Genomic DNA, 20,073 nt, shown 5'->3' with positions numbered 1-20,073 from the left:
TGACCAACATCCATATCATGCAAATAAAATATATACCAGTAACAATATTCCTACTAAGTACTCCTTTTTCCTTCCAAGGAAAGCAAACATAATCATAATCAGGTTTTAGTATAAACAGTCAATTGCAGCGTATTGAGTTTAAAGCAGTTAAAACAGTGCATAATAGTGACACATATATGCATAGTACTATAAATGTACAGTGACTCACTGTCACAGCTGCTGTGAGAAATCCTGACCCTGGGAACATTTCTTACCAAATCTACTTATAAATACACATCTATTCTGGCTGCCAACAACTGGTCTTCAAAGTGAATTTTAGTCTGAAATTAGCTATAATTGTTTTTCTAATCCAAATGACAAACAGAAGATGTCAAAAAGCCAGCAATTGAGCATATGGGCGGAAAAGCTTCTGCCACTGTCACCAAAATATCTTGTAATATTGATAACAATTTCACAGCTATTCCTTGATTACACTATGCCCTGTTCATTTATATTCTAGCGCAGCATTTCTCAAATGTGGCCACTGTGGTCGCATTCAGTCGCCAAGGGCTTTTTGTGCAGCCACAGCCTCCTGGGTAGTGATGAGGTAAGGGGGGCAAAGCAGAGGCCCCTCCCCTGGACCCACCAGCAGGGGCTGGTACCTGCCCCGGTTTGGATCCACAAACATTGTAGGAGCAGGTGATCAGTAGGAGTTCACCGTCTTCCTGGGGCTTCATCCATGTGAAGGTGGGCTCCTTCCCCCAGCCACAGGGTTTCATGCTCTGGACCCAGGCTCACCCCCACCATTGCCCTGGCCTCTGCTGCCTCCTCCAGCACCCCATCCAGATACCCAATCGCCACTGCACACCCCCCGCCTCCCTACCCACCTCCCCATCCAGGGCTTAATTTGTCCCCCAGCTTGTTGAGTAAGTTTGCTCTGAAAAGTAACATTAACAAATACACAAATATCGCTTTTCACAGAAGCAGATTTACTAACTAGAAAGTCTTAAAAAACTCACCAAAAAAGCAAAACATGCAAAGCACCTTTCTATTTCTATTTTTCTATTCTGTTTAGGTCCAGTAAAGAAGAGAGACAACTGTTGATTATTTTGTCTGCAAAAAAACTCTACAAAAGTACATTACAATGATTTGGATATGTATATATGCATATCTGTTTGTTTTTCCTAAAGTTAATTAAGTATTTTAGGAAAAAATTGTCAGATCGGCAACTAGCAAGAGTTGGTAGCCACACTCTGAACCCCTGCTCTAACGTCTGGAGAACAAGGTAACAAAGCTACATCTTTTGTCAAGTTTCAGCCTGTATTTCAATAGCAGACGCCAAGGACTAAACTTACTCATGTCTAAATGTCATTTCTTTCCGCTCTCCCCTCAAACCCTCAAGCAACCTGTATGGTTTTTACTTGTGGTACTTAACCTACTAATATTTTTTAGCACATTTTATAATTTTAATACAAAAGATTCAAAATCTCTCAAACCACAGAATGCAAATCAAGATTTTGGAGTGCACAGCTTAGTAGGGTGACAAGATGTCCCAATTTTATAGGGATAATCCTGATATTTGGGGCTTTTTCTTATATAGGCTCCTATTACCCCCCACACATCCCGATTTTTCATACTTGCTATATGGTCACCCTATAGCTCAGAAAGATCAGGTCGAGACAGCTTTGAAACACTAGCCCATCAAGCTATATTTAAACCCAGAGACTTCCCCAGTGTAGTTCATTTAAAAACAAAAACACAGACTTTGCAAAAAAGTGTTTTCCACTGACTACAGCAGGCTTTGGATCAGGTTTCAGGATATGCTAAAAGCTCTTTATCTAATAATTTCTGAGTTCTCAGGTGTTACACACTTACCGTAGATTTTTTTTGCAACAATAGCTTTAAGAGATGGTAATCTACAACCTTAAAAAGGGGCAGATTAAGAAAATGTCTGGCGCTGCCAGCACAACAGAGCAGCTTTGCAAGGGACCCTAAGAGTTTTTCTGGAGGCTGTAAAAATGTTAAATTAGGCTACACCTATACTTGAAGTTAGGGGGGTGATTCTCAGCTAGCATAAAGATGCTTGAGTTAATGGCCTAAAAATAGCAGTGTCAAGGGCTAACATGAGTGGCAGCTTGGGCTAGCTTCCAAGGAGTCCAAGCAGGAATGTTCTCAGGACAGCTAGCCTGAGTAGGGTGACCAAATGTCCCAATTTTGGGGTCTTTTTGCTTATATAGGTTCCTATTACGCCCCACCCCCTGTCCCAATTTTTCACATTTGCTGTCTGTTCACCATAAGCCTGAGCCATCACATGTGCTACCCCAGCTACCCTGCTATTTTTAGCAGGCTAGCTTGAGCAGGGCTTGTACAGGTATGTATATGAGCTCAGAATTGCACCTCCAACTCTAGTGGAGACCTAGCCTGAGAGGGACCTTTTATAATAGCTGCATAGGAAAAAAAAGTGGGGAGGGGGAGACAGAACTCAGGGTAACTGTACTGTGTGCATGGTCACTGAATCCCAATCAGCATCAAGTTCCAGGAAGTCTACCTCGCCTCTCCAACTTTCACTGAAATTTTGGGAACATCTAACAGGTGTTTTTAGTTTTCTCTAAATGACAGGTATAGGGATTTCAGTAGGGATATCCTACTAACACACTCAGCTCATCTTACTCAACGGGAAAATTCTTCCCTTCTCACAGTCTTTATATCATCCACAGATTGCAGTAGTGAGTTGCTGAAACTGCTGACAAACACATACTCAGCATTTACTGAAAGTAAGAAGATTCCACTTACACCAACTGTAAAAGTGACTTGGAAGACTTGAAGTTGTTTTAAGATTCCAAGGAAATTTTCAGAGTAGAAGAGTAGTGATAATGTGTGCATGAGTGCTAACTACCTCCCAAAACCACAACCACTATATTTTATCACCTAAGAGTGGCAATTTAATAAAGAAACATCTTCAGAAAAGCAATTTTGCAAACTTATGACAGAACTCAAATATTATGGCTAATTTTAATGCTTTGCAACTTCTCAAAACACTACTTAGTTTTGCCTGTTATGACCTACCACTGCACTGTGAAAAGAACTGGAAGTAAACATGACTAGAGCTTCTATGTAAGCTTAGGAGCTAGACTTTGGACATTTAACACAGGTAGTATTCAATAAATAGTCAGTATAACCTATCAGTTTCTCTTTTACTGGTACAAAACTGTAAAGAAACGAATTTCAATAAAACCATCGACATTTCAGCAGAGCAAAATTACATTAAAAATAATACTCACCAGCTGTCGTTCCGAATTACTGTTGCTAATTTCAATTTGACACAAAAGTCTGATTTTAATAAAGTTGCCGGGTATATACCAAGACAGATGGGCATTTGTTGAACTATTAGTGCTCACAGTGAATTTATCAGGAGTTTCCAGATGAACTGAAAATTAAATTTATAAAAAAAATCAACTTGGATTTCTTAAAGGTGATAAATAATAGCTTTATTATTATTTTAGTTCTGTAAGAAAAATCTTACTTTTAAAGTAGTCAAAAATAATCAATAGAACAGAACATTAATCAGATTGATAATTATTGTGACAGATGGGTGTTGTTTTAAAAATCAGTCTCTTGCTATGTAGGCACACCAGCAAGCAGTTTTTGTCCCTACTGGAAATTTGACTGACACTCATGGGAATAGTTTTATTTTAGTCAGAAGCTGTAACTGGCATAATGGGCCAAGGAGTTAAAAGTAAATGACAGCATAACCGTATTCCTGTTAACTGCTACTGATTTTAGTACAAAATAGCTTCACTTTCAAAGATCACAGTGACTGTTTCACAAGATCATATCAGTATTTGATCAATCAGGAAATCAACAAAAAACATCCACAATTAATAATTGGAAAGTGAGGCAAAAATATAAAACTCCTATCCTATAAAAGGTAGCAGGGCAGTGATATATAACACATCATTTCCCACCCAGCTCCTTTCATTTCTTCACCTCTTTTGTCCTCTTTCTATCTCTGAATATTGGCCACAGATCCTCTGTGCCTCCTGTTGAGAAGATTCTCAGCCACTTGACTTGACGTTTTTGGGAAATAAGAACACAATGTATATGCAAACACTGCACTCTGGTCACCTGACAGTTACAGGGATGTATGCGCTCTCTGTTTGAGAACTATCTGCACAGTAATAGTACCAATGAAGGACAGAAAGATCGCATGTAGTAGGAAGAGAACTGAAATGGCAGAGGGGAAATGGCAAAGAACAGCATCTGTACAACAATCCTACATTCTAAGTAGTTAAGAGAATTCTATTTCAACATTACATGATATTTTGCAACTTCATTGCCAATTCAAATTATAAAGTGGCCGGACATGGAAAAATGTATTAAAAATGCAAGTTCTATAATAAACATTTAAATGCAATTTTCTATTTATTATTTGCCATTACAGTTTTCAAGAGAAAAATATGAGCATTGAAGTTGTTAGGACACAAAATGCATGCATGTATTATGGAGGCACAGAAGGTAAGTGCCACATTTTATTGTTACTTTATAAAGACCTGATCCTGTTAAGACATATGCATGTGTTTAACATCATGCACCATGAGCAGACACACTGAAGTCACAGTGTCACTCTCAATGCAGAAAGTTATGGCTGCCACGGCCACACATAAGACTTTGCAGGACTGGGTCCTAATAATGTTGCAAATTTAGTTATTAGAATTTACTGGAATATTATGTGCCATGTAAATGATATATTTAGCTAATTACTAGTGCATGCATAAGATTCTTCTCCAAACATAGGGCTAAGGGTGCCAGCTGTATGGTTGCTGTGCAGAACTGTCATCTCATCACATCCTTACCCGCTTGTTGGCACACATAGTAGAGGGGAAAAAGGACCTTTACTTAATCCCAATTACTGAGAAACTAAACCAATGAAGAAAATAAACCAAAAACAATTACAAATGCAACATTCTATATTAGTGTCCAGTGAGTTATCATCTATTGCACTAACCCTCTATTTGATCACCCTTTTTGGTTTTGCACCCTTGTTAATGCTCACCTCTTTGATTTACATCAATTAAGAGCGATGATTCTGCCTGACCAAGAGGATTGGAAGCACCTAGTGTGAAATTGTAGATTTTCTGATTGGCATGCACTGGAAAGTCACAGTGATGTTTCTCATTCAATTCATCTACTTTGCATGTAACTTTTTCTCTAGATATTCTGTGAATTAAAAAAAGATTATTTTTAATTTCTGAGCAACCCATTTAACAGCACTGAATTAAGTTTCTTAGTACAGACTTCACTGGATGAAGATGTTACAAGGAATGAACGGCATGTCACTGTACCATTATTTAGTTAATGCAGTGTCATGATTTGCCTACTGTGACGTTGCACTCCAAATGTTTTATGGAAATATGCTTATGAATGTGACAATAATGTAACTGGAATGTACTTTATGCAAAAGATCTCTTGTAAGGTATCATTACAAAGCTTATAATCAATGAGTGTATTCATCCTATTTGTATGAATGTATCATTCTTGTATCTGAAACTAGGAGTATGAAGTATAGCTCTGAAGTCCTATTGTAATTATGCAAAATGTGGGCCATTAATGGGGGTTTGGAAGCTTGATGGCTCCCATTGACTAGGACAATGGGTTATAAATGGTCTGTTTACTTGCAAACTTTCCTGGGTGCATGTCGGCCAACCAGGGGGTAATGAAGAATGAGGTCTCACAGGACATGTGACCATGTCACACGATATTGGAATCCATCTTAAACCTGGTGTTTTCCATTTAGAGGGGGGGTGAGGACCCAGAGACACACAAGATTCCTACCTTGTGCCACAGCTATAAAAGGGGATGGAACAGAACAAAGGGCTGCCAGTCATGAGAACACTCCTAGTTTCCACCTAAGATGTCTGCTAACAAAGACTGTACCAGGGGAAAGGATTGGGCCCAGACTAGGAAGGAGTCTGGTCTGTGAAAGAAGCTTATTGGAACATCTCTAAGGGTGAGATTTTACCTGTAATCAGCAAAGAATCCTGTGGCACCTTATAGACTAACAGAAGTTTTGGAGCATGAGCTTTCGTGGGTGAATACCCACTTCATCAGATGCAGATCCAGACTAACACGGCTACCCCTCTGATACCTGTAATCAGTTTCTTAATGTATTGGCTTAGACTTGCGTGTTTTTTCTTTATTTTGCTTCGTAACTTACTTTGTTCTGTCTGGTATTACTTGAAACCACTTAACCCCTACTTTTTATACTTAATAAAATCACTTTTGTTTATTAATGAACCCAGAGTAAGTGATTAATACCTGGGGGAGCAAACATCTGTGCATCTCTCTCTATCAGTGTTATAGAGGGTAGACCATTTATGAGTTTACCCTGTATAAGCTTTATACAGAGTAGAACGGATTTGGGGTTTGGATTCTATTGGGAGCTGGGTGTCTGGGTGCTGGAGATAGGTGACCTGCTGATCAGTTTTTCGTTAAAGTCTGCAGCTTTGGGGGCATGGATCAGACCTGGGTCTGTGTTGCAGCAGGCCAGCATGTCTGGCTCAACAAGACAGGATTCTGGAGACCCAAGCTGGCAGGGAAAACGGGTTCAGAGATAATTCCAGCACGTCAGATGACAGTCCCAAGGGGGTCTCTGTGACCAAACCCGTCACACCTACCTCATGCTGCATTGCATATTACATACAATTTAATGCCACAATGTAGCTTGGATTGGCATTAGTCACAAAATCCATGGCTCCCAGCCCAAAGAGAATATCTTTCCTTCTCCCCAGCACAACCTACTTCATCCTTACTTTTATTTTTACTTCCACCCTTACCTCCTCAGAAGCCTGGGAAAATAGATAGATCCTGTAGTGAGCCCTGAGGTCAAAACTAGGCTTTAGAGCTCTGATTCAGGAAAGTATCTATATTCAGGACACCACTTAAGCATATGCCTATCTTTAATGGGATTTAAGTATTGCTTAAGTGCTTTCTAGAATCAGGAACTAGTTGACCCAGCAGAGGGAGTAGGTTCTAGTGTTAAGGTCTTTGCACTGAAGATGACCGATCACCAGCCCTCCCCATCTGAGCAGGGTCAGGCACTTTGTGTATCTCATCTGATCCCAGGTGCTCTGGGCCACACAAGGAGAGAAGCTGTCCATCAGATAGCCAACACACGCATTATTTAGGTTTTTATATGATAAAGCCAAAATCTTGAATTGCATCTGAAAACAAACTGAAAGCCAGTGCCGAACAGAGAGCATAAGTGTAATATGGTCTCTGTAAGCAACCAGCCATCCTCAACTACAGTAGCAGAAGTCTGAGTGGTTTTTAGGGGTAGCTCCATGTATTTGGGGAAGCAGTAGCCCACTGTGCACTCAGAACAAGGATGAGAACGCTTGGCTTGAGAGCCCTCAACAAATGTTAGGCAGCTGTGACTACTGGTTTTGGTGTTGACCAGTCCAATCTCATTGTTTTCTTCTGCACCCGCATCTGTTGGTCTTATCCATCTGTTGTCCATAGTCTTACACTTAAGATTGTAAGTTCTTCAGGACAAGGATCTTCTTTTTGTCATGTTTGTACAGTGCCTATCCCAATGGAGCCCTGAACTCAAGGTGCTATCATAATATAAGTAATACATAATATAACGATCACCATTAAATGTCATATAAAGAAATGTGTCCCCCAACCCTGACTATACTATCACAGTACTACTGCAATCATGTGATTCTGTCGTGAAGTAATTTAAAAATTAGTTCCAACTTCCTGTGTATTTTTATATTTATTTTAACCTCTAAGCAGTGGAAAGTTTAAATGACTCGAGTGGGCATGCAGCAGTCATTCAGTATCCAGGGACACCCATAATGTACCAATTTGTATTCTAACTTTTTAATCCTTTCTCGCTAAATGGCTTTACCTTTCAAATAAAATATATTTTGTTTGCCGTTTCGTGTACAGTGCTGTGGGTCTGCCTGGGTTCCAGCTACACGTTATAGTAATAAAGGTGCGTGTTTCACAGTTCAGATTTTGTGGAGTATCAGGAGCATCTGTAGCAAAGAAGACAGACAAAACAATCAGCCTGTATGTTCACAGAATAGGTCCTAACATAGAAGGTTAGACAATTGCTTGGAAAGCAATATTTTGTTTCCAGGATATATAGCATAAATATACAGTAACAATTATGCCCCAAACCTGCAAACAATTATGCGTGTGCTTAATTTTAAGCCCATTAACAGTCCCCATTGTCTAATGCTTGACTCAATGGGATTACTCCTGTATTTAAAGTTAACCAATGTATACGTGTTTGCAGCATCAGGGCACTGAACTATAAGCATTACACAATTTTACAAAACATGTTTCAAAGATCCCAAACTGCACAATTTAGTCTCCAAGCAACTTAGGAAGGTTATTAAGTTGTGTGCCATGTTTTGGCAAGTGCAGGCCTCACTGTTGCTTAGAATCTATTTAAACAAATCATTCAAACAATTGAACCCACATGCACTGTATGAAACATGAAATTCTTAGTATATGTACCACACTGTATTTTATATTTAAAGTTTTTGATTTTTTTACAAAGACCATAAGTCATCCTCCTCCAAGATGCTTTACAAGTCTCCATCCCCAATTTTCATTTGAGCTTGTCCCTAAATTCTAGACCCAGGACTGCAATGATCGTAATCCCTGGCACAGGAATGATGGCAGCTTTCTCCCTAGAGGACTCACTTCAGAATGACATGCCATACTACCCCTAGAAACCAGAAAAGGTAGAGCTGAATAACTGTGATGGAGATGAGCCTCTAAGGAGCGCCTCTCTCCAGCCGCTTGTGTGCATCTTTCCTCCTAGAAACCAGCCTCTTTCTGGCCACCCCTGGGAGGAGGGGGAGGGGCATGAGCTTCATGCCATGTTAGTTTGGCCTGAGTGGTAAGGATGTCTCAGTTAGGATTCTGAGTGATGTAAGTGAACACAATGACTATAGGTCTAATGTACCAGGGGAAGGGCACTTAGCTCACCAGAGCCACAGGTACTCAAGCTGACATCTCTAAAGCACATATAAACAGCCTGATATAGAGATGGTGCTCCCCTACTTTCTATCTGGCTTCTTACCTTTTCACTTTCCCCTCCCTACATCTCAATCTTGCTGGACTGGTGCATCCAAACAAGATGTCTCCACTCCCCTCATGGAGTATGCAACAGAGAGACAGAAGTTTGTAAAATGCTAGAGAGGAAGTAGCTTGAACACATTAGACCTTCAAGGATGGACACATCTGTAAACCCTTTGTGTACTGCACTGTCACTGACCCACAGCCAATATTTTGTGCATCCCTGACTTATATTTACACGTATAGTTATCCATTTTAAAAGTTCCATATGACTGGACAGTATATTAGAGGGATGCCAAAAAAAGGGGCGGGGATTCTTTTGGGGTTTTTTTTTTAATTACCAGTTTAAGATTCAAAATCAGTAACAGAATGTGCAGACTGAAGTACTAAACACACATCTTTAAAATCAGCCGTTTGCTTACTTGCTAGTCTCCAAGTTTAAGATGGTTTTTATTTCCCCACTGCCAGTGAAGTAATATACACCTAAAACTGACAAGGAGCTGCACTGTGCTTTGGAGGTGTTAGTGATGCCCTCTGCCAGGGCCGTCCTAAGGATTTATGGTGCCCTAGGTGGGATTATTAAACTGGTGCCCCTGTGCCTGTCTTGCTCTTAGCAACACAAACATAAGCTTACAATACTGGAAAACTTGCCACATGCATGTTATTAAAACCAGTTTAACGTAATTAAGCGCACTGTAATGCTGATGGACTAGCACTAAAGAAGCAGCACTATAGAAAAAATTCTGATTCTCAGAATGATGCAAATAATACAATTTTTTAAATTTGTAAACATTTTATTGGAAATTTCTATGCAGAGGTATTGAAACAAGGATTTTGGTTTTAATTAGAAGCAATCTTTCTGCCTTTTTTGACTGCAAAATCAGGAATAATGTCATCGTATGACAATGACAAAGTGATGTCTTGTTTGACTGCAAGAATAGCAAGACCAATCAAGCGTTCCTGACTCCTTGTAGAGCGGAGATTGTTTTTAACGAGCTTTAGTTTTGAGAAACTCCATTCTCCTGATGCTGCTGTTACAGGAATTGTCAGTAGAATATGAGTGGCAATGTACACATTAGGAAATATGTCAACAAGTTTGCTGGTATGAGTAAACTGTACAATGTCCATCACTGATTTCACATGTGGCAACATTGACGACAGTGTACTCAACTCTTCATACAGTTCAAGTCCATTTAAATCAAAACAATCGCTGTGCTTCAGGAGGCTCTCTAGGTCAGGGGTCCCCAACGCGGTACTCGTGGGTGCCATGGCACCCACATGGGCCTCTCAGTGTACCCACGTACTGGCAGGCAGACAAGCATCCGCCAAAATGCCACTGAAATTTGGCGGTGACGCCTCTGGATGATGCTGATAAGCAGGATCACCCAGAGGCATCGCCGCTGAAATGCCACCAAATTTCAGCGGCATTTCGGTGGATGTTCGTCCACCGCCACAGTCCTTCATCTGGTGACTGCCAGACGAAAAAGGTTGGGGACCACTGCTCTATGTTCTTGCAGTTTGTCATTAGTTGCTCTTGTTTTCCTATTTCGTTGAATTTAGTCCTGCTCAGCCCGTTACCAGCTGAGTGAATGGAACCCCAGGCCGACAGCGGGTTGAGTGGCTCAGCCGGGGTCTAAGCCACCGGCCTGCTCAGCCCACTGCCAGCCTGGGGTTCCTTGGGTGTCCCCAGGCCAGCAGTAGGTGCTGAGTGGACCTGGTGGCCGGGACCCCGGGTGGCAATGGGGCAGCAGCCAAAACCCCAGAGCAGTGGCGGGCTGAGCTGCTCAGCCTACCACCGCATGCCATCAAAAATCAGCTTGCGTGCCACCTTTGGCACGTGTGCCGTAGGTTGCCGACCCTTGCTCTATACATTAGTAAGGAGATGAGCATATTACAGTTATTGGAGGGCTCTATTTAGCAGTAACAGGGCTATAGCAAAGTCAGTCAACATTTTTTGTTCCTCTGATGAAAACTGGCCCACTCCCTTCCCCATATCAAACTTGTGACAAATAATTGTCAGCAACTTAATTTTTTGTTTTTGGCTAAGATATTGATTTTTTTTTTAAATATTGAAATTGAATTCAGGATTGTTAGCATTTTTGGCAAACAATCTAAATGGCAACACAGTACTTCTTTCATGGTTGGCTCACCCCCCTAGTCTGCTGGTCCAACAGCAGCAGTAGAGGAGGAGACAGGTGGAAAACTGCAGGACCTCAAAATCCACCTCTTGGGATGCAGAGTGGCAACAGCAGCAGCAAACTCTCAGGTCCGATCACATGCCAATGGGCACCACCGCCAGCCCAACGGACCATGGTGAAGTTAGCACAGCATCTGATCTCAGGAACAGGGCACCCATGGACCCACAGCAGCTCATCCTGCCCTGTGCAGCTCCCCCCGGATGAGATGGATCACTGCCAGCCCGGGGGAGAGATGTGCTTCCCAGCTAGGGTGACCAGATCCAGATGTCCTGATTTTATAGGGCCAGCCCCGATATTTGGGGCTTTGTCTTATATAGGTACCAATTACCCGCACCTAGAGTGACCAGACAGCAAATGTGAAAAATCGGGACGGGGGTGGTGGGTGAAGAGGAGCCTATATAAGAAAAAGACCCAAAAATCAGGACTGTTCTTATAAAATCAGGACATCTGGTCACCCTACAGATGAGTTCCTTTCCCCATCCCTTCCCAGAGACCCCAGCAGCTAATACGCTCCCTGCGACTGTGCTGCATTCAGCTCTCTCTAGGACCCAGCAGCCCTGCTCTTACATGCTCCACTATTTGCCATCTGCCCGGGCTCCCAGCAGAGCAGTGCTCCCAGACCTAGTGGTGCCCTAGGTGGCTGCCTGTGGCTAAGGACGGCCCTGCCCTCTGCCACTGTAGGGAAAGCACAGAACTCTGAAATTGTTATGGGAAAGAGGAACTAAACATTTGCAGTATTTTGTTTTAAGATGTAATTATGTTTGTAAGAGGTTTTTGAGGCTTGTGACCCTAGACAAGCAGCTAATGATTTGGTATCTTAAACAGATTAAAGTTTTTCCATTCATTTTTCAAAAGATAATATTTTTCGTGAGAAACTAATAATTTTAAACCTTGATTCTTTTACCATAACAAGGCATCCAAAAGCTACTGCACTGGGTAGGAAAGTTCAACATCCAATCTGGCCCTTTGAACACATCAATGTGTATTTTTGGTAGTTTAACACCAAATGAGATTCAGATAGAAATGCTAGTAATGTAAGGTGTAGCACTTACATTATCCATTATATTACATGCTCCGCTATTTGCCTTTTCAGAATCAAATAAGAAATTCTAGGGCTTGCAAAAGGAACAGGCGTAAGTGTAACTGGTGAAACAACGGTTAATCTTCAAGCAAATTGGCTGCCAACTGGTTTTTTTTTGGCACTTCGGTGGCACTCTGGCCATTTTTTTCTTTTTTGCGCTTCCGCGGGGCTTTGGCCACTTTTTTTTTTTTTTTTTGCTTGGGGCGGCCGGAGCCACCTTATGATCGCATTATTGCGGGGTGCGTTATAGCGAGATTTCCCTGTATTTTGGTTTACTCGCTTGGCTACTGGGAAGTTGAGGATGGAGACACTTATCCCCCTCTCATGGACAGTGAGGGGCTTTCTGTACTCCACTCTTATCCCGCTATCTTCCGGTGGGTAAGGGTGCTCTCAGCAGCTCTCTCTCTCTCCTCCCTATCTCTCCCCCCAACCCCACATAAGCTCATCACAACTCTGATAGATCGGGGCATCATCTGTTGCTCTCCCCCATGATCATGAATAGCAGTGACATGATGGCATTGAACTTCCAGGTTCTACTGGAGATTATCTATTTCTATTCTGTTTACACTGCATTCTTAACACTATGGCATTGGGGGAGAGTTAATTGGGTCATTAGGATAAAAAACAAACATCCCCCCATCCCCCAAATGTAACCTATCCTTGGAAACCAGGTAGGCCAAACTAAACCACTGTTTTAAAGCAAGAGGGCTGGAGCCATAATACCATTTAGTTTCCTTCTTATATTTTGATTTTCTCAAGGTGAATAAACCATAGTGAACCTCATTTCAGTAACAGTACAGTATACTTACATCCTACAAATAATACTGTTCCCTCCAGATCATCTGGCACCAGCGAGCACAATATATTTGTCCCACTAGGAATTGAAGCATTGACATTCTGCACTTTGATTGCACTGCTCCACTTGCTGAGGCGAAGGAGTGGATAACTTTCTGATCCATAGTTCATGAATTTTACACTTTTCCCTTCATTGTATAAACAACAAAATGTCACATTTGAGCCCACTAGTACCACTTTGTCTTGAGGAAAAACCATAGCGCTATTGGGCTTAGTATCTTTTTCTAGAAGGAAGAAAAATAATACATGATCAAATGATTCTTATAGCTCAGTAAAGTAAGATTACTTTCTTATATATGCAGCTGGTCAGTGCTAATTCAAACTAGGAGCACTCAGGCTATTCTGTTTTGCATAAAACCCCTCTTGTAAAATGTACAAAAATCTATTTTTAACAAGTTTCACCCACTCAAAACATTTGTTACTGCACATTACACATCTTTACATATTTACTAGTAATTGAAACAGTCCCACAAAATCTACAATGGTCTGTCAGTCCTCAGAATTAAAAGGTAATATTATTCATTCAATGTTTATTTTGAATTCGGCACAGTTTTAAAAGTAGCTAAATTCAGTGCAACATGCAAAAAAATAAACATACCAGGAACTGTTCTAACTGGGCTCCATTCACTCCATTCCTTCCTACCAGTAAAATACAGCTCATTAATGTAACATCTGATTTTCACATAGTATGAAGTACACTCCAAAGGTATGTCAGATGTCCAATTCCAAAAAAGAATAGAGTCTTTGCCTGTCAATTTTGAATCATAATTAATCTAAAAAGAAAAACAAATAAAGCTTTTTCAAAGACAGGCATTACAACCTAAGTTAGTATTAGAAAATGGGTTTTTCCACCTGTGAAAATTTTGTCCCCAACTCCTCCCCCCCCATAATAATGAAAAAAAATCATATTTGCTGAAGTTTTCCAAGGAAATTTCAATTTTCTTGGCAAAAGTTTCAACTAAAAAATGCCAAATAGGAAATGCTGGAATAGTCCCTCATGCCCTACTCTTCTCTACCTGGACCAATATCCCATGTACCAAGACTCCCTTTGTGCTATGCTGCCACAGTGCCTCATCGGAGATGCTGTCCATCTAGGGAACTCAACCCACAGAGAATAATAGTGTCAAGAGACACTGTGATGGCATTTCTGAATGCAAAGTTTTCAGGTTTTGGCCAAAACCAAAAGCACTTTGGTTTTCAAGTGTTTATTTAATGAAAAGTTGAAGTCTTTCATAGGAAGCAGACACTTTATGAAACACTTCATTTAGCCCCAACTCCTCCCCAATTTTCCACTGAAAAGCAGTTTTCACAGAAAATTTTCAACCAGTCCTATTAGTTAATCACCTAAGATTTGTAGAGAGAACTAACAGGTAAGCAGACATAGTCTTTCAATGCTGTTTATTGTAATGTAAAGTTGTATTCCAATGCTGGCCACAATTTTGACCAGCCTGCATTGATTTGCCAGCTCTGCTAGAAACTGTTTTCAAACGTGATTTTTTTTTTTTGTTTTTAAAGCATGAGTAGAAAGCAGCCATCCCATCCTGGACCCTTATCAAGGCCCTATCCTACCCCAAGACTGGAAAACATGTTGGCATCACAGGAAACATATTAAACCCAGATCTTGATAGAATGGTGCTAAGTTAATAGCTAATTACAGAAGTCAACTAAATTCTTCTCATTTGGGCTTCTAAATACTGACAAACTACACTATTAATTGTGCTGAAAATGTAATTAAATTTTACATATAACAATATCTCTGTACAACACACAGACATTTTAAAAGTTAATTAATTATGGCGTAGGATTTAGTCTGAAGCTGGAAAATGAATGCCTTTTAAAACATGCAGTTTACTACTACAAAAACAACTTAAATTTACTGTTCCTGGTCCAGTTCCAGCTTAGGCAATTAATTCAACCCCTGCATCCATTCAACTCTGTAAGATATCCTTTATTTCCTGTCCAAAATTGTTGGGTGGTTTTGCTGTGCACAACTAACAACTGCTATGTTCCAGCCAAGCGGTGACTACATTTTAATGATGGATGGATACACACACACACTGCAAGGTGCTCTGTAAATGTTAAAAACTGTTATCCAGAGTATTCAGATATAAAAAGCTTCATCACAAACATTTTAGCTCTGTACATTTTTTAGATATTCATTCTAGAACAAACTGTTTCTGTTTTGTGGGTGTCTACTCTGCCTTCATAGAGCCTGTAGCACATAACACAAAGTGGACACAAAAGTAATACATGAAGTGTTCTTATTAAGCATTGTTTTCTTTTAGAGGGAATTGGCACTGTTTAAAATGTGCAATATTGCATTAGGTTTACTGTGGTCTTCCTACATCAACAAACTGACTAAAGTTTTTCTAACTTCACTTTTCCAACTTCACTGACGGATGAAATAGAAATCTGTGATCAATATATTATTACTTAATTACCTTTTTTAAAGCCTTGAATTGGCTGTAATTCCTTCACCCCCACGGTACCCCCAGCTCACTTGTCTTCTAATACTGAAACAAAGACTCATTTGCAATCACTGATAGTGAAGAGTTCTTGTATGAAAAACCACAAGAAAGTTGGTGTTAATCTTTATTTGTTAGAATAAAACACCTGCTTTACTGTCTCACAGACTTTAAGGCCAGAAGGGACCATTGTGATCATCTAGTCTGACCTTTTGTACATCGTAGGCCACAGAACCTTATCCATCTACTCCTGTAACAGACACACAACCTCCGGCTGAGTTACTGAAGTCCTCAAATCATGATTTAAAGACTTCATGTCTTCCCCGAGCAAATAAAAAAATTATACTGATGTCATCCCCTTATCATTGTCCTCCTCAGCCCTCTCCCTTTAGTTTTGTCACTCCCTTCATTATATAATATTTGGAATTAGGTTGTGAGCTCTCTAGGTGAACCCTGGTCCAACTGAAGGCAACGGTAAAACTCCCATCGACTTCAATAGCAGCCAGAATTTCACTCCATGTCATGTTATCTGAGATGTGAAGCACCTACCACACTTCTGGATTCTCTGAAAATAATAATATAAATGAAATTTAAAATCAGATCACTATGTGAATTCAACTGGTTTGGTTGTCTTAAAAGAGCAACTCATGATCTGAATAAGTCCATGATTACACTCTACACTGACACACAAGAGGAGAATACAGGCAAGCATTTGACTCCTATTAATTACATCTAAAGAATCAAAATGTAGGACCAGATACTGCAAATACTTTCTACTCGTGCATACAGCACTGTTAAGAGCATGGGACTCCCTGTAGGACGACTACTCATGTGAACAAGAGTTTGCCACAACAGGCCCTTACGCATTAGCCCAAACTAAATATCGTGCAAATGTTTTAACAGTTATAGCATTTAGATACAAAGGCCAGGAAGGTCCCTGACAGGAGATGGACCTGGTGGTGTAATATGCCTTTTCTTATCTGTAATTGCAATGATCATCTACATATCCTAGTGCACATATTTTCTCAATTATTAAACTTACAGAACAAAGTCACATGTGTTGACAAAAGTTTGAAGAACTACCATCCTCCTTAGTTTATGACATTATACAATACATTTATAATACACACTATATTTACAGAGTAGTGCATTAGCTGCCAATGAAAGTAATCAGCCATTTGAAAAAACAGAAATCTTTCATAGAATACAATACAATATACTTAATACAGTTTTGAGGAACCTAGGAAATAGCACTGATGAAGAAAGCTCTTTATTACTCTGAAAGGAAAGTACAGGGGTTTTCACTTGATCTGAAATCTGCTTTTCGGAGACAACAAAAGGAGCACTAAAACTTGACTATTTAATAGCACTCTGAAGGAAGTCACCAACCAGGAACAGAAAACAATGAAAGATCAATTGCATAAGGAAAATGTACCTCTAAAGCAAAAACCCACAAAAAATAAGATCCACTGGGAAAATAACATCCATTGGGAGATTATACTTTTCTTTTTTAAAGTAACTCTTTCCCATAATGATGAACTAATTTCTTATGGGCACTTTCTAAAAACTCAAAGACTGCAATTGTCATTGTTATGATCCTACCACATTTTATATAAAATATTTTTAAAATGTAAAATTGAACTAAGCAGAATTTAAGTTTATGCAAGTTTATGAGATGAAAACTTTACAGCATGTCATGTAATGTATTTCGCTTTGGCTTGTTTATAGAAAATTTTACATTTATCTTTCAAAATAGACTGTCAAGCCATGCTCTCTGGGTTGCGGAGTAATGTAGGTCATCCTAAAGAAGATGTTAGGAAGAAAAGATTAATCCTGTAAATCAACAGTATGACTGGACAAACGGTTTGGGATGCAATCAGAACTGCCTGCTTTTGAGCCTGCTGAGTTGAACAAAATCTGGAGTTCAAGTTCTGTGGCTATTCTGATAAAATGAGAAAATCTCCCCTCCCAGTCGTCATCTCTAGTGACAAGAACCTTGAACTCATTCTACTAGCTACCCATCCCATCAGCACTGGGCAACCATAACCCATCGAGGTACTTAAAAAGCACTTCTCACCATGCTCTCTCACTGGTACGGACCTGGCAGGCTGACGTACTCAAAGTTATGCACCTTGGATTTAACTTGCATACCATCCCTGGGCCTAGAGTGGGAGAGGGCTTGTCCATGCAGCCTCAGCTCCAGGAGGTGGGCGGCTTTGCAGTGCGGCAGAACCAAATAGGCAGGGGAGGAGGAAGGTGGAGCCATTAATGGGCATAAGATACCTGCACAAGTCTTATGATAACAGGGAAGGGAAACAGTAAAATTCACTTGGTTCTAAATGGCACTGGCACTGCACAAGTGAACAAAAACTGCTGAAGCTGCCAGTGCCGTGTGGAGTAAGTGCAATATCCATGGCGCGCCTTTCTCCCTACCACTTTCCATTGTTTTAATGCTATGACGTACTCAAACACTAACAAAAATAAATGAACAATAGGAGTCCATAAGATCTGTGTCCATGTTTTCCTGAACTCTCCTGCTTTTGTGACCCTCCAAAATGTGTGCATGTTGGGAGAGGGGGGAAGAGAGGGGAATTGCATTTTCATAAAAAATCAAAAAAGAGAACTTACTAGTGTCACTGTCTCCATTGTTTCCTTATACAGAATCTGAATCTGCCAGCTGGCATCTAATTCATGCTGGAAGACTGAGCCACTATCGTTCCACTTCAGATATAATGTGTAAGTTGAAAAGTCAGCACTCAGATTAAGAATTTGCGGGGTGAGTGGAATAAGTGCTTGAAAAGAAACAAGGAGAAAAGCATACATTCAAAATCATTACCAGCAACAGCATTTACAGGTGTTTAATAGCTGCAGCTCTGAACTGGCCTACAGCCATAACAACATAAAGTTTGATCTAATTAATTAAGCTGGGTTGGGACTTGTCATTCCTCAAGCAGGAAACTTCCCAAGAAAACACAGATCCTCTGAAGTTGTGTTGGTGACTCAGCAGGCAGCATTTCTCCTGCTACATTAGCTGTGCCAAGAGCTGCTCTCCTTCAAGCTGCTCTAACACTAACTTCTTTCCCACTATTAGAGGGGTAGCCGTGTTAGTCTGGATCTGTAAAAGCAGCAAAGAATCTTGTGGCAGCTTATAGACTAACAGACGTTTTGGAGCATGAACTTTTGTGGGTGACATGCATCTGACGAAGCGGGTATTCACCCATGAAAGCTCATGCTCCAAAACGTCTGTTAGTCTACAAGGTGCCACAAGATTCTTTGCTTCTTTCCCACTGCTATCAACGAATGGCTAAGAAAATCTCTTCTTCATCCTAGCCCCTTTACCTATTTTATCTATACAAATAAAACTGTAAGAGTCTCAGGATCAGCACTTGTCTAAATCATAAATGGTTGTGAACGCAAAGTAACAATGCTTCCGTGTTTGTTAGGAAGTGCTGTGCTCTTGCAGGGGGTGTTCTTCACATGAGATAAAATAGAGGACCTTTTGTCACTCAGGTCTCATGGTGCTTTTTTGTGAAGTGTGACTATCCTGCACAATTCCAAGTTGAGAAAAATACATTCTAGTTCCTTCTTGCCCTCTGCTTTCACTAGAGCGGAGGTTCTCAAACTTCATTGCATCACGACCCCCTTTCGACAATAAAAATCATCACATGACCTCAGGAGGGGGGACCGAAGACTGAGCCAACCCAAGCCCCAGGTGCTGGGGGAGAGGGGGAAGGAGGCAAAGCCTTCAACCCCAATCAGGAGCCTGTAATCTGAGTCCCAACGCCCAGAGCTAAAACCCTCAGGTGTCAGCCCCGGGCGGTGGTGCTCAGGCTTCAGCTTCAGCCCCAGGCCCCAGCCCTAAGTCAGCCCTGGCGACCCCATTAACATCGGGTCACAACCCACTTTGGAGTCCCGACCCACAGTTTGAGAACTGCTGAACTAGAAGGTTTTTTCCTAGCTCCCAATCTAAAAATGGTTGTTTATAGTAGTCATTCCAGAGCCACAGTTCCAATGTGGGTACAATTCTAGGGTAGATGACAAGATTACATCTACATTCTGTACACTGCTATGAAATCCATTAGGAGGGAGGCAGCCCTGAAGCCAGTGCTGTGCAAGAGAAACAGCACTTTGTTCCAGGGTCTTATATCAGGAAGTTAGCTTCAGTCCTGTGGCTCTGCTCTCCAGCCACAAACCAACTCAGCTACTCCACTCCACAGCCAACCCAAATTGTTGGGCTTCCTCCCTTATTAAGTACCACACCTAGAACAGGTACAGCAAGGCAGAGCTAATTAAACAGGGTTGACCAGCCCCTGGCCTTATGGGACAGGCCACCTTGTTAGATTGTTTTGTTTCTGGTCTAAGCAGCTGTGAGAGAGACCAAGGAAGGTATCATTTCCCC

The 20,073-nt window shown here is 40.9% G+C and overlaps 1 protein-coding gene and 1 long non-coding RNA gene across 6 annotated transcripts in view; one reads left to right on the top strand and one right to left on the bottom strand.

Moving 5' to 3' along the window:
* Positions 1-20,073, bottom strand: part of LIFR (LIF receptor subunit alpha) — a 95,257-nt gene that overhangs the window by 24,494 nt on the left and 50,690 nt on the right. For all 5 annotated transcript variants that reach the window (XM_030566269.1, XM_030566271.1, XM_030566270.1 and 2 more), the window contains 6 exons: positions 18,303-18,466; positions 13,808-13,982; positions 13,164-13,433; positions 7,892-8,021; positions 5,033-5,196; positions 3,261-3,406 (listed from right to left, as the gene is read on the bottom strand). In XM_030566269.1, coding sequence (XP_030422129.1) covers positions 3,261-3,406; positions 5,033-5,196; positions 7,892-8,021; positions 13,164-13,433; positions 13,808-13,982; positions 18,303-18,466 — 1,049 coding nt within the window. The remainder of the gene's footprint in view (positions 1-3,260; positions 3,407-5,032; positions 5,197-7,891; positions 8,022-13,163; positions 13,434-13,807; positions 13,983-18,302; positions 18,467-20,073) is intronic.
* The window catches only part of LOC115653276, a 54,827-nt gene that overhangs the window by 31,056 nt on the left and 3,698 nt on the right, over positions 1-20,073 (top strand). The window contains exons 7-9 of the long non-coding RNA XR_004000895.1: positions 1,055-1,264; positions 4,421-4,494; positions 18,336-18,410. This is a non-coding gene — a long non-coding RNA (uncharacterized LOC115653276). The remainder of the gene's footprint in view (positions 1-1,054; positions 1,265-4,420; positions 4,495-18,335; positions 18,411-20,073) is intronic.

Source organism: Gopherus evgoodei, chromosome 6 (assembly GCF_007399415.2).
Source record: "Gopherus evgoodei ecotype Sinaloan lineage chromosome 6, rGopEvg1_v1.p, whole genome shotgun sequence".
In the NCBI taxonomy this organism is placed as follows: Eukaryota; Metazoa; Chordata; order Testudines; family Testudinidae; genus Gopherus; species Gopherus evgoodei.
Note: the sequence above shows the minus strand (reverse complement) of the source record. Positions and strands in the feature narration are given on the sequence as shown.